Here is a 14,809-nt window from a genome sequence, read left to right as displayed (position 1 = left end):
TATACTAATAATGTCCTTAATGTTTCAGAATGTACATCGCAGTAAGAGCCTGTAGTGTATTTATCTGTACAGAAATCCAACACCAAACATTAGGACACACCTGAGGAGGAAGTGACATCTTGTTGCCATGGGCGACAGAGGAGGTTGTTGGGGGGCTGGGTTAACAGAGAGAGAGAGAGAGAGAGAGAGAGAGAGACAGAGAGAGAGAGAGAGAGAGAGCAGGAGGATTGTCCCAAAAATGTTACTGGATGCACTGGAAACTTCAAAGTGATCTGAAAATTAGCAGAAGGCTGGATTTTATTAGATATTTTCAATATCAAGGTGGATCCAGAGAGACGGGACTGAAGGTCAACCAGGATGTTTGACCCTGTTAGATTATAAGATGATGATATTGGACCTGTTTTCCTTGACATCATCACTTAAAGCTTTCTTTGGATGAACACAGGGAAGAGAAACGGAGGTGACATGTGGTGATCTGCTGGAGTTGAACCATGTGAACCATCTCAGTGTTTTTATGACAGCTTTATAGCCAGCAAATGTTACATGGATATTTGGAAATTCATGCCCACCCGTGTGTGTAAGGAAGAAATCTTTTTACACACCTTTCCACCTGTACTTGTGGATATTTGCTGTTCATGTCTGTGCAGACTAGAAGTCTGCTCACATCAGATATCATTGTCAGACTGTGGGAGTTGGGACTGTGCACGTGGAGATGTACAAGCGTCGGGAATATGTGGAACTTTATGAGAAGGATCTGGCCAAATGGGCTCTGCTACGCAACGTCAACACTGTGATGAAACAGAGCACACTGCTGCCGGTACGCAACTCTGAGTGTGTGTGTGTGTGTGTGTGTGTGTGTTTTAAGTTTCATGAGTCATAATTGTATGTTTATACTCTGTGGGATTTGTGTTGCGTAGGATACGTGCGTGTGTTCCCTTGTTTCATGCATCAAATATTAATTATATTTCTGTGTGGTTTGTGATATCTGTATGTGTGTGTGTGTATGTGTGTGTGTGTGTGTGTGTGTGTGTGTGTGTGTGTGTGTGTATGTGTGTGTGTGTGTGTGTGTGTGTGTGTGTGTGTGTGTGTGTGTGTGTGTGTGTGTGTGTGTGTTTGTGTGTGAGAGACAGAGAGAGAGAGATGCTGTCTTATCTATAATATTGCGGAACTGTGTGTTAAAATAATTATCCATGAATCACAGGAATGTGGTTTTCAGTTGTGAATCTGTTCGGAGTCATGAATCATAATTGTATATCTGAAAACTGTGTTTAAGTTTTTAGCGTACGTGTGTGTGTGTGTGTGTGTGTGTGTGTGTGTGTGTGTGTGTGTGTGTGTGTGTGTGTGTGTGTGTGTGTGTGTGTGTGTTTGTGTGTTTGTGTGGCACAAAGGCGACAATTTGCGGCCTTGTTTGTGAGCAACAAAAGCAAACTCTTATCTCTACTCTTCCTTCGAGGAAAAGTTAGACGTTTTGGGAAATATGCTTATTCTTACCAAGAGCTTGTTGAGATGATCGATATCATTCTGATATTAAGTGTGAGGCTACAGCAGCTGGTTAGCTTAGCTTAGCACAAAGACTGGAAACAGGGGAAACAGCTACCCTGGCTTTGTACAAAGGTAACAAACCTACCAGCACCTCCAGTTCACACCTCTGTGTGAAAAAATAGCTGGTCTTGTGAGCTGATAACGGCGTCCTGACCGACGGTGCTGTTGCAGAAGCGTAGCACCCACCCTCCGGTTTCCCCCCAAGTTAACACGCTCTGTCAGCACTGTTGCCGTTGTTTGCTGCTTTTGCCGATGGCTCAGCCGTCACCATGTTGAGAGCTGTGTGGAGCCAATAGATATGCTGTGAATTTCGTATTGAGCACTTTAAAAAAGCTTGATGCATTGGGGCCATGAAAAAACTTGAATCAAAACATCCATAGAGATTTCTAAAACCGCTACTGCAGCATAATACAATTCTCCTCTGATGATCTGTATACTCAATCTTTTCTTAACACTGAAAAACTCCGCAAATAAAAGTCAAAAACACTGTTTCTGTTTGGTTCTGGTGTGGTTAGCTGTATATCTTTGTTTTACGCACCTATACATGTTAGCATTGGTTGCGAACGACAAACATGATTTCTTTTCTCCAGATGTTTGGAAAACATTCAGAACAGCAGTATGTTTTGTTATTGTAACCGACTACCTGCATCCAGGACGGAGTAACTTTTCAGAGACGCCTTTCAGGCCTACAGGGGCTGAAGGGTTGATACTGATATAAAAGTATTTAAATGCTTCTGATGTGTCGATATCTGCTGATGGCGTTCATTCAGCCGTCTGTACTAACCCTTCTTTCCTCTCCTACATAACGACTGTCTGCTGGTTAGATGTCCTCCCCGTCCACCTCGACAAATTGGTACACATGTTGTGTTTTGTCCTTTCCAGAAGCTTCCAGTCCAGACTGGACCAGGAGATCATCCGGGGTTCATTTCGCCCTTTTCGCACTGCACCATTTATTCAAATACTAGAATTAATGTACTAACCCTGCAGAGTCTTAATGTAACAGCATCAATTAACGTAGTAAAGGAAGTAAAGGTCAGCCCATAGCTGTAGAGTAAGATGATATGAGGCCTTATTTAACCCACAGTTCACATGTCTCCAGACTGTATTAAGCCTGGTGCAGTGTGAAAATGGTTGTTATGATTCAGATATTTAAACACAGAAATATGTATTATAATCATGGGTCTAATCAACTTGCATGCTGTAATAAGGTCATGGTTCATTTCTGGGTCTGATTCCTCATGCGATTGTCCTCATTGCTGTTATTCTGACCTTGATTTGAAATTGTGATTCTTTCTCTGACAGTGATTAAACTAAATTATGATCCCAATCCTTATCCTGGTTTTGACCTTCATTTTTTATTTCCTTCCAGGGCGACTATGTCTGGTTGGACTTGAAGACCGGTCGGGAGTTTGAGGTGTCGGTCGGCGCAGTGGTCAAACTCTGTGACTCGGGACAGATCCAGGTGTTGGACGATGAAGGAAACGTAAGTGATGAAACACTTTTGTGTTACACTCAGTTAAAGGTCCAGTGTGTAACATTTCGGAGGATCTATTAGAAGGAAATGGAATATAATATTCACAACTATTTTTTCATTAGTGTATAATCACCTGAAACTAAGACTCATGTTTCCGTTAGCTTAGAATGAGCCCTTCATACATAGGGAGCGGGTGCTCTTCAAGAGTCCGCCATGTTTCTACAGTAGCCCAGAACGGACGAACCAAACGACTTTCACGTTTTTACATCACCTGAAGGCCTCCGTAGTTCTTCGACACACTTTGGAAACTGCAGTAACGTGAGCTGCATAGTGCTAAACCGTGGTACCGCGACCCGCCATCAGACTTCTGTCGCTCCTAAAGTAGTGTTATTATGGTAAGGATGGGCTCTGAGCGAGGCGAACGTTACCGCAGTCTTGGAAAGAGAGGAGTGAGCAGAGGGGTACTCAGCTGGTTGCAATCTACAAACACACCACTAGATGCCGCCAAATCATACACACTGTACCTTTAAAAACACTGTTTTTTATGTTGTGGGGAGCCTGCTAGACTGTGTCTGAAATTTGCCTTATACTACTATATAGTTCACTATGATAAACCTCCACCATTTTATTTGATTATCCAAGTTATGAGAGTGAAATTTACACCCCTCCCACCACCACCACCACCAGGAGCATTGGATCTCCCCCCAGAATGCCACCAACATCAAGCCCATGCATCCCACCTCCATCCACGGTGTGGAGGACATGATCCGCCTGGGAGACCTCAACGAAGCTGGCATCCTCCGCAACCTGCTCATCAGATACAGAGAAAAACTCATATATGTGAGTATTACTGCAGTGCTCTTCTTATACCACTGCTGCACACTGATACTGTTCTATACAACCTGCTCATCAGATACTGAGAAAAACTCATCTGATCACCAGTGTTTTCATTAATAAGTATTCTCATTATTTCAATACAACCCAAATTCTGGCAGACTACTACCTATTAGAGCACATAGAGTTACTGTACGTGACCTGGAGTTTTTCTTTAAATTGTACAGATTGCATTTGATATATGATCAAATTGCATTCTGCACATATTTACACCTGCATTAACATGTTTTTCTCAACCAGATACAGATTGCAAGTTAATACCACGGTGTAAATCAGAGTCATACAGCTCCAGAAGAAGCATTTTATTTGAGGATTTAAATTGAGTATACGGTATTAAATTCACACATTATGCATATTATTTCCCATATTGTTGGCTTATTTTTGTGCACTCTGCTACTAATTCTGCTATTTTCTGTCATGACTCGAAGGCAGAACAAGACAAGGGCAATCTTTCTGTGGATGTTATGTCGATAAAGAAAAAAAAAACTGCTAGATTGCTAACTGTTGCAGTTTATTGTCATATACACAACAATTACAGCGGAGCAGTCGTTGGCAATAAAAAATATTATATCTCAGGTTCCCTCCAACAACACTCATTAAATATGTAATAAAAAAACACAAGTAAAAATGAGAATCTAAGATATAAAATAGTGCAGAACTTAAAATATAGGGATCAAATATAACATATATAAAATATAAAATAAAATATATATTTGTGGCAGACAGGTGTACAGTAACACTCCCTCAGTATTATCTCACAAATCCAACCTCAGACGTCTACTGTTGGCTGTTTTTCTGCTCTCATCTCAACTTCTTGCTTCTTTATTCTCCCTCTTGCCCTCCTCCTCCTCCTTCTTCCTCACCTTTTCCTGTTTCCTCTGAAGACAAACTGTGGTGGCAGGGTAAGTCAGCTGCTGCACGTCAAGCATGGCTGGAGACAGATCCCACCTCAGCGGAAAATAGTGCACTTAATACATGTATTTAATGCAAACACCTGCACGGCCTCAAAAACAGCAACATGCAGTATATTTCCTATTGAACTGTATCTGTTAACTGCATGTATGTTGCACGTTTTGAAGGTTTCATGTTAGCAGTGTTCTGCCTCATAAACTTGAAATTGAAAAAAAAAGAAATCATGGATGTCATGACTTAAAAACTAGATGGACCTGGCGGGTAAAAGAGCTACTTTTTTTAATCGTTGAAGCTTTGGCGGTGTCGTGTTTTATGGGACTGACTCTCTCAGCGCTGCAGCCTGGTTGTTGCATGTTGATTTGTTTCCAACATGGCCGTCTGTTCTCTCGTAGCGAAACACTGATCCGTTCTCATTGTCATCCTTCACCACCTGAGCTACGAGACCTGCGTCACCTCATCTCCCCTCCGCCAGCCCGAGCCCGAGAGAAGACATCTCTGACTGCACACAGACACAAAATCCAGCATTTTTACTGTATCAATTTAGAGATATTTGAAAGTAAAGGTCCCAGATTTGCACCTTGAAATAGCTGAGCTACATTTCTGAATACTTGAGGTGCTATTAAACACATTGTTCCTCAATTCCAAAATAAAAGTTTGACATTTCTACAGTGAAATATTCAGTGGTGGAATTTACTTAATTACTGTACTTAAGTACAATTTTGAGGTACTTGTACTTGTACTTTAGTATTTTCCATTTTGTGCTTCTTTATACTTCTAGTCCACTACATTTTGGAAACCAATATAGTACTTTTTACTCATATACATATACATAATTAATTTGTGATCTCGAGATAAGGGCATTAAAAAAATGTCCGTTTAGGGCTTCCGTACATCAGTGATAATATTGATAATTTATATTAAGGTTCATGCTCCTTCCTGACTTGTAGGTTTCAGGAAGTCTTCAGCTTTAAGGATCTGAATACTTCTACCAACCCTGCTGTCCACTATGTCTTAAGAATTTGCATGAAATTGCTCAAACATGCAGCTTCATTGAAAAAAAATCAACATCACATCAGCCTTAAAAAGCCCTAAAACAGCTCATCCTCTCCTCTCTGTGTGCAGACATACACCGGCTCCATCCTGGTGGCCGTCAACCCTTACCAGCTGCTGCCCATCTACACGGCCGACCAGATCCGCCTCTACACCAATAAGAAGATTGGTGAAATGCCGCCCCACATCTTTGCCATTGCTGACAACTGTTACTTCAACATGCAGAGGAACAACCGCGACCAATGCTGTATCATCAGGTATACAAAAGAGTTCAGGTTCTGCAGGTAAAAGCGGCTCAAATCTCTAATATGTGGCAAAGATTTCAGCTTTAACCACGATGACTGTCGGTCAGTCGGTCGGTCCACCTCCCTGGTCCAGAGAGAAATATCTCGACACCTATTGGATGGATTATCGTGCAATTTGGTGCAGATGTTTTCAGTCTTTGCAAGCTTCTGTGATCCCTTAACTTTTCATCTAGAACCATCATCAGGTCAAACTTTTAATTTGTCAAATATTTTGGTTTATGATCAAGTACCTGCAAAACTCAGACAGTGGACCTCTGAGACACTGGTTACCCAAATCACACTGAAGCAGACATTTTCAGTTCTGCTTTTGGTTACCTGCACCGTATCTACTTTGCAGTATGACTTCAGAGTGAATAGTCACTTTAGAAATCTTCAGTGGCATTATCACACACTCTGGTGGTGCAGTGTAAGCATTTACTCACTGGTCAGAAAGGAGAGAGGATTTAATTAAACCTTGGGCATCAAATTTTTCAAATGTACCAACCAAAATAAAATGCTTGTGTGTGTATTTGTGACTTGTTAGTGGTGAGTCTGGAGCAGGGAAGACAGAAAGCACCAAACTGATCCTTCAGTTCCTGGCGGCCATCAGCGGTCAACACTCCTGGATAGAACAGCAGGTCCTGGAGGCCAACCCTATACTAGAAGGTAGGAACTCATACACACACACACACACACCTACGCACACACACACACACGGTTTGCATTTTCATGGCCAGCCCGTTCTCATTACCAGGGCGTCAAACACCAATGCATTGTCACAGCCATCGGCATTCAACAAACAACAAGGCTTTCAGCCAGGAGACCGCTGTTTGTGTCCCGTGCGTTAAATTTCACTTTCACTTTACAATCAGCTGTTCATTTGTGTCCTGTGTTCACAATGTTCAGTTTAATTTTCACTATATAAACGTAGCAGTTCTAAGCCCAACCGTGTAGTTTTTTCCTAAACCTAACTAAGGGTTTTTGATGTGAAAACCTAAAGGGACGCCAAGGGGCGTGACAAAGCGGTGGTTTGTGATGAGTCGGGATGAGAATGTGTTGTTATTGCATGCTTCTTGGCTCTGCTCTTAAAAAAACTCGATTTAGGTTGAAGTCTGGGACAAGATGATAAAATGTTCTGGTCACCCAGTGATCCTATGTGCATACAATATACAGTATATCTATCTATATCTAGAGAGAGATATATCTCTCTCTATATATATACTGTATACATACTCTCTATGGGGAAGAGAGAGGGATGCAGGCATCATTTACACTCTAACATCTCTTCCTAAGTGGACGCGATGCGAACATCAGATTGTTTCAGTTTTTCCCAAAGAAGATGTTTAAAACAACGCCCGCCCCGGCTCTATTTATGCGAAGTTTCGCACACCTGTTCCACCTTCAACTTATTTTCACCGGTCAAAACTGGGTTCATTCATACACATTTATCCATGCATCCATATTACATCATCATCATCACTGGTTTCTATTGTTTTTATCTTCCAGCCTTTGGCAACGCTAAAACAATCCGCAATGACAACTCGTCTCGTTTTGGGAAATACATCGACATCCATTTCAACAAGAGAGGAGCCATAGAGGGAGCCAAGATAGAGCAATACCTGCTGGAGAAATCCAGAGTCTGTCGACAGGTACGATAACACCTGTCCACCTGCTCAAACTTTTGACTCTTTAAAAAAAACTAAATTTTCACAGCGATTTAAATATTTTGAAATCTTTTTCCATTTTTCTGTTTAAATGTAGAAGCTATTGTGTCGTCACTGTAGGGACGATACCTGGTCCATCTAGGACCTAAGTTTAAGTTATAGTCAGAGTATTTTATTGTATAATGCTTTTTTTATATGTCATATCTATATATTTTTCTAATACTTATTTTATTTTTATTTCATTTAAATAGTTATGTATCTGTTTTCTTTCCTCTCAGCCCGTGTCTGTGCTGCTGTAACATGTGAATGTAATATTTAATCAGATGTAATGATGATGTCCTCTCTCTCTGCAGGCCCGCGATGAGAGGAACTACCACGTCTTCTATTGCATGCTGAAGGGCATGACTGCAGACGAGAAGAAGAAGCTGGGGCTGAGCAAAGCCACCGACTACACCTACCTGACCATAGTGAGTTAACGCGTCACCTTCATCCTCGTGTAAGCTGTGTCAGTCACGTCATTAGCAACCTGTTAGCTGTTGAGACCTTTGACCTTTGCAGTAAGTGAATGGTCACTTGAGTCAGGACAACTGTTAGGACATCCAAACAGCTTTAAAGGGAAACTTCACCCTTAAACACTGACAAAAAGAGAGATGATGATAAGAAGTTGAGATACGGCCACCAGCTAAAATACGAGTTTGATATCTGAAAAGTTTTCAAGGATGTTTTGTCCTTTAACGTCAAACAGCGAGGGCTCTTTCACTGATGTAGCACACGAGTCGACTGTTGTCAGGCCATTAAATGTACGTTATTTCTTGCTATATGCATTATAGATGTGGGTCAGTAGGGGCCTACTACGTTGTAAAAGTGAAAGCGAAACTTAAAAACAACACTTTGTAACATGTAAAACTGAATGAAACGTTACGTTGTGAATACAAACAAAACAGCTTCTTTAGGTTTAGGCAACAAAACCACTTGGGAAAAACAGCCCTGTGTTTTGTGTCACATCCTCAATCATCTCATCCATATGGAGTTTCACGCTGTCTATACTACAGCGCCTCACTTCCGCTTTTGCTCCGGTTATAATTAGTACGGTCACTAGAGGTCACTATCCTCCTCACTTATTCCTTCTTTCGGTGATCGACCATGCGAATAGACAACAAAACCTACTAATGGGTGTAGCAGAGCCCTACTGACTCACATCTATGAGGCTTATAACCACTGATAACGTACATTTAATGACCTGATAACAGTCGGAAATATAAAAGGACAAAATACTCACAAGAACGTATTTGCCTCAACAAATTGATGATATTTAATATTTGATTACCTCTCTGTTTCTCTGCAGGGTAAATGTACAGTGTGTGATGGCCGAGACGACTTGAAAGAGTACTCCAACATCCGCTCTGCAATGAAGGTACTGATTAAAACCACACACTGACAGCAAAGAGACATCAGCTCCAGGTGTAACTTTATCACTTAGTAGCTACTTAAAGGCTTTAACTGATTAAATGTTACTCTTATTTGAAAGAAACTGATAAATTTCAATCAGGATTTACAGTTTTGCGTTGCTTTGTTCTGCAGGTACTAATGTTCACAGACAAAGAGAACTGGGAGATTTCTAAACTGCTGGCTGCTATATTACACATGGGAAACCTCAGATATGAAGGTAAAATTTAAAAAAAATTTTACAACACAACATATTACTTTGTTGCTGCTCTGGTGTGTTTCCCAGTTCACGGTTCCTCTGTGCTTCTAGGTCTCTCTCTGCACCTCCTCACGTCTATAGTTTCAGGTTGATTTTCTTACTGCACCCTCTCTGAACATTGTTCTTCCCGTCCAGCCACCACAGCCCACCTGAGCGAATGCCTTCAATTATAAAACTTATTTTTATTTGTGTGTTTCTTATATACTCTGTTGACCTTTGACCCCGCAGCTCGTACCTACGACAACCTGGATGCCTGCGAGGTCGTCCGCAGCACTCACCTCACCACTGCTGCTACGCTGCTGGAGGTAACACACACACACACACTTCATTTTAGTGTGACTTCTAGAAGATGAGTTGAGGATGACGAAGATCAAACAGTGTGTGTATGTGTGTGCGTGTGTGTGTGTTTTCAGGTGGATGGGAAGGACCTGATGAACTGTGTGACCAGCCGAACTCTGATCACCAGAGGAGAGACCGTCTCCACCCCGCTCAGCATGGAACAAGCTCTGGATGTACGGGACGCTTTCGTTAAGGTGACGTCTTTTATTATTGTTTCTTACATAATCAACACATTATCATGTATGGCCTTAAATATGAGCCAGAAACTAAGATCCATCACAGGAGGTTAAAGGTGCACTGTGGAGTTTTCTTTTCGACCAATGTATTGAATGTGTTTCTTTCCTCATCAAAATTTGCAAAGCCAATATTTTAAAGGTCCAGTATGTAGCATTTCAGGGGATCTCTCAGCAGAAATGGAATATAAAGAAAATATGAATCGTTGTGTTTTTTTTAGCTTAAAATGAGCCCTTCATATCTACATAGGAAGCGGGTCCTCTTCATGGAGTTCACCATGTTGCTACAGTAGCCCAGTTACCTGAAAGTCTCCGTAGTTCTCCGATCGCTTGTGAAACTGCGGTAACGTGAGCCGCAGGGTGCAAAACTGTGATACTCTGAGCGAAGCCAACGGCATTACCACGATTTTGCACTTGGTAGCTCACATTACCACAGTCTTGGAAAGGGAGGAGTGAGCGAAGGGGTGCTCAGTTGGTTGCAATCTGCAACCTCACCACTAGATGCTGCCAAGTCCGACACACTGTAATTTTAAATATTTTAAATTCTGCTTTGTTTACATCCATGTTTTAGAGCTAGCAGTCTTCTTCTTCCCTGCCTTTGCTGCACTTCTTAGCGCATCATCGCCACCCGTAGATCAGTGGAATAATGAATTATGTTACCGGCATGCACAAGACGAAAAGAAATGCTCCACTCTACTAGAGGTCTGAAACTATGCAGGAGACCTTTAAAGCGTTGAATTGTGACTTGACTTGTGGGTGTTTGTATGTGTTGTGTGTGTGTGTGTGTGTGTGTGTGTGTGTGTGTGTGTGTGTGTGTGTGTGTGTGTGTGCAGGGGATTTACGGCCGTTTGTTTGTGTGGATCGTGGAGAAGATCAATGCGGCCATTTACAAGCCTACGTCCTCACAGCCCAAACATCTCAGACGCTCCATCGGACTGTTGGACATCTTTGGCTTTGAGAACTTCATGGTCAACAGGTATGACACACACACACACACACACACACACACACACGCACGCACACACACACACACACACACACACACACACACACACACACACACACACACACACACACACACACACACACACACAGAGAGAGAGAGTTTGCTATTTCCTTCTCATTTCTATGGCGTCTTAAAGGTCCATATGCGTTCTGTTTTTTTTTTCAAATGGAAACGCCCACTCAGCCGTTAGCAAAAAGCAGTGACGTAGGGTACCAAAGTAAGCTAATCGAAGCTAATCAATAAGGTTGTGAATCATGTGAATTCTAGCACTACCTGAGTCAAAGTCTGGAAATAACTGAAAGGGTTAGTTCAGATATTTGAAGTGGGGTTGTATCTATAGTCCTATGTTCTGCGAGGTACAATTACTGTTTTTGTGAATGGAGTCTTGTGGCTTTGAAGAGAGGAATATAACGGCTTCAGTTCCCTGTTAGAAAGGGCTGTCTGACGGCGAGGTAAAGCGGCTGTTGTCGGGATTTCAATAAATGTCAAGTTAAACTTCTTCCTCTCACCTTCTTGTCACTCATTCTTTACTTGATGAGCCACTGAGGGTGAAAGTCTTCTTTTCTCGCCCTCCGTCCTGCAGCTTTGAGCAGCTGTGCATCAACTTCGCCAACGAGAACCTGCAGCAGTTCTTCGTCCGTCACGTCTTCAAGCTGGAGCAGGAGGAGTACAACCTGGAGCACATCAACTGGCAGCACATCGAGTTCACCGACAACCAGGACGCGCTGGACATGATCGCCATCAAACCCATGAACATCATCTCGCTCATCGACGAGGAGAGCAGGTTCCCCAGGGTACGCACACTCAGATGCTAATTTGATCATCATTCACTCGAAGGTCAACACTGTCAAGATGTTAGAGTTGGTCAGTCATCAGCATCCACCATCAGTGGTGGAAGAAGATGTTTAACTTTTACTTAAAAGTAGTACATTTGTCTGTATTGCGTCCTGCAGGGCACCGACACCACCATGCTGAACAAGCTGAACTTTCAGCACAAAGTCAACACTTACTACATCCCTCCAAAGAACAACCACGAGACCCAGTTTGGCATCCAACACTTTGCTGGAGTGGTTTACTACGAAACGAGAGGTCCGACTCACTTCACACTCACACCATTAAAATGTTCCTCTATTACTGTATGAACATATCGTATATTTAATGAAGCCAATGTGTTTCCTTCTGTTAATACTATTTATGTTATTATAATGTGATGTTTGTGTGTGTGGGTCCTGCAGGCTTCCTGGAGAAGAACAGAGACACTTTATACGGTGACATCATCCAGCTGGTTCACTCCTCCAAGAACAAGTTCATCAAGCAGATCTTCCAGGCTGACGTCGCTATGGTAACGGACACACAGACACACACAGACACACACAGACACACACACACACACACACACACACACAGACACACACACACACACACACACACACACACACACACACACACACCTGTTTAAAGGGCGGAGGCCATGGAAACTCATTTTTTGGTGCATAATAAGTTAATATATTTTAATTTTAGTCGTATATTGTTTTTCTTCATACTTTTATAATACGTCTGAGGAAAATGTTGATATTCCCAACGGCCTAATCTTTCTCCTCCGTCATTATGCATTTCCTGCATTATGTTACCCACTTTCTAGCTTGCTAAATTGTTAGCCTCTGTAGCTTCTAGACGCCGACAGTAACGTTAATATTGCCGTTGCTTACCAGCGGTGGTCTCACGACTTTAACGCCAAGCACATCGTTTACACGACTTCACATGTTGTAAACACTCACGAGCTTCTTTTGAAGGCATCATATGAGCAAGAGGGTCAAAGTTCAAGGTGCAATGATTATGACAAAGTGGTACATATGTCCTAAATTTGTCCACTTTGTGAGGGCAGCTGCAGCATGTACTAAAAGTAAAAAGAAAAGTAAGCGGTTTAGAATGCAACAAGAGTATCGCCTCCCTTTCCTTCTTCTGCATGTTTCCCAGTAAAGTCCAGCTCAAAGCTAACTGTGCTGTCCTCTCTGTCTTCCCTCTGTATGCCCGTGTGCTGCTTTCTTGCCAGTTTCTGTGTGGTTACTCTCCTGGTAGTTCAGTAGGTCTTCGTGCCAGAACTCCCCCCAAGGTAAAAATAAAAGATACGTCCCAGTCCCTCCAAACGCTCTCCATCTGTTCGTCTATTCATCTTTCTCATCTTGATTTTTATTTCTGTTACAATGGCATGTGAATTCAGAAGTGGTCTGAAAAAGCTCATTTCTTTTGCTTTTTTCCTCATGTTTTATTCTTAAATTGTTTGTTATATCAGGATCAGATTAAACCAAAATTAGATTTAGTGTAAATTGTCCTAAATCTCTTATTATTATTATTATTATTATTATTATAATAACTAATAATTAAAAATACCAAAATAGTTTTGTGTTGTGTTGCTGACTGTTAACATGTAGAATCATGAGTGTTTGCTGCCCTCCAGTGGTCACAGTGAGGAACTACATTAATGAGATTCATAAAGGTAGACATAATAACAATGATAGCACTTCCGGTCAATCCTATCAAAATAAACCCGTGACCCAACTGAAACAATCAGAAATGAATTAACAGAAATTATTGTGTTTATTTATTTATTGTTTATTAAGTAATCGGGTTGATATGCATTAGGTGTGAATCACGTTATTAATTCATTTAAATAATGTATTAAATCTGAAGGAGGATCAGACTTCTTCACATTACTGGTGTCCGACTGCACCAAAGATGGGTTTGTGAAGAAAGATGCATCACTCTGTAAAATTTTTAATGATTTTTTTAAATGATTTTTTTTTTACCATTGATAAACAAGAGTGGCGATTTTTTTCTACATAACCAACCCCTGTGATCGTAGCTAGCTGACAGGAAACTCGCGGGTTTAAAAGTGCGCTTTTAGGATTAATTGTTCGCTACTAGAAAAATAATTACTGGTACATGATCATTTCCGGCTGTTTTATTTTGAAAGCATTGACTGGAAGTGATATTAATGGTGTTATGTTATCATGTCTAGCTTGACGTTTCACTTTGATGTACTTCCTCACTTTGACCACAAGAGGGCAGTATACACTCCTCATTCTACAATCAACTCCATGTAGCATAATGTCCAGACCAGAAAACTGTATTTAAAACACGTTTTCTTAATAAATATTTTACTAATACAGATGCTATTTGTAGTAATTACACTAATAATGACTTGTACACATATTAATGGTTATTGATAACACCACGAATGTATTGTATTGCAGTTCCTCACTGTGACCACTGGAGGGCAGTAAACACACGTTGCCTTCAGCTCCACTAGTGCAAAGACAGACATAATTTCCGGTGAAAACTTTCAAAATAAAACAAACGACACGCCATTTATGCGACAAACAAACGGCAGCGGTTTGTTCGAATAACATTATGTCTGCTAACTTGGCTAAGAAACACCAAAGCGCTGTTGACTTGATGTTTGATTACAATAATGTTAGTCAGTTAGCTAGTTAACAACAGTCTGTATATCCGAAGTTAAATTAACGTAAGAGGGGAACACATAATCTACCGGGGACAGTTTCTGGTGTAACACCAACACCTTGAACTCTGATGACGTATGTCTGAAGTTGGTCAATAAACAGCTTCATTACTCGAGTTAACTAAACGCTAAACCAAATATCTTGTTTTATATGTCTTCACGTGTTAAATACACACATAAATTATG

At 41.3% G+C, this 14,809-nt stretch overlaps 1 protein-coding gene across 1 annotated transcript in view; it reads left to right on the top strand.

Moving 5' to 3' along the window:
- Window positions 1–221: 221 nt before the first annotated feature.
- Window positions 222–14,809, top strand: part of myo7aa (myosin VIIAa) — a 43,406-nt gene continuing 28,818 nt past the window's right edge. Inside the window, exons 1-15 of the mRNA XM_074641054.1 lie at window positions 222–817; window positions 2,912–3,025; window positions 3,704–3,856; window positions 5,945–6,129; window positions 6,701–6,822; window positions 7,663–7,805; window positions 8,174–8,287; window positions 9,166–9,234; window positions 9,402–9,486; window positions 9,754–9,830; window positions 9,939–10,058; window positions 10,931–11,073; window positions 11,687–11,897; window positions 12,057–12,192; window positions 12,339–12,445. Coding sequence (XP_074497155.1) covers window positions 713–817; window positions 2,912–3,025; window positions 3,704–3,856; window positions 5,945–6,129; window positions 6,701–6,822; window positions 7,663–7,805; window positions 8,174–8,287; window positions 9,166–9,234; window positions 9,402–9,486; window positions 9,754–9,830; window positions 9,939–10,058; window positions 10,931–11,073; window positions 11,687–11,897; window positions 12,057–12,192; window positions 12,339–12,445 — 1,884 coding nt within the window. The 5' untranslated portion in view covers window positions 222–712. The remainder of the gene's footprint in view (window positions 818–2,911; window positions 3,026–3,703; window positions 3,857–5,944; window positions 6,130–6,700; window positions 6,823–7,662; window positions 7,806–8,173; window positions 8,288–9,165; window positions 9,235–9,401; window positions 9,487–9,753; window positions 9,831–9,938; window positions 10,059–10,930; window positions 11,074–11,686; window positions 11,898–12,056; window positions 12,193–12,338; window positions 12,446–14,809) is intronic.

Source organism: Sebastes fasciatus, chromosome 7 (assembly GCF_043250625.1).
Source record: "Sebastes fasciatus isolate fSebFas1 chromosome 7, fSebFas1.pri, whole genome shotgun sequence".
Lineage (NCBI taxonomy): Eukaryota > Metazoa > Chordata > Actinopteri > Perciformes > Sebastidae > Sebastes > Sebastes fasciatus.
The sequence above is the reverse complement of the archived record's forward strand: the minus strand, read 5'-3'. Positions and strand labels throughout refer to the sequence as shown.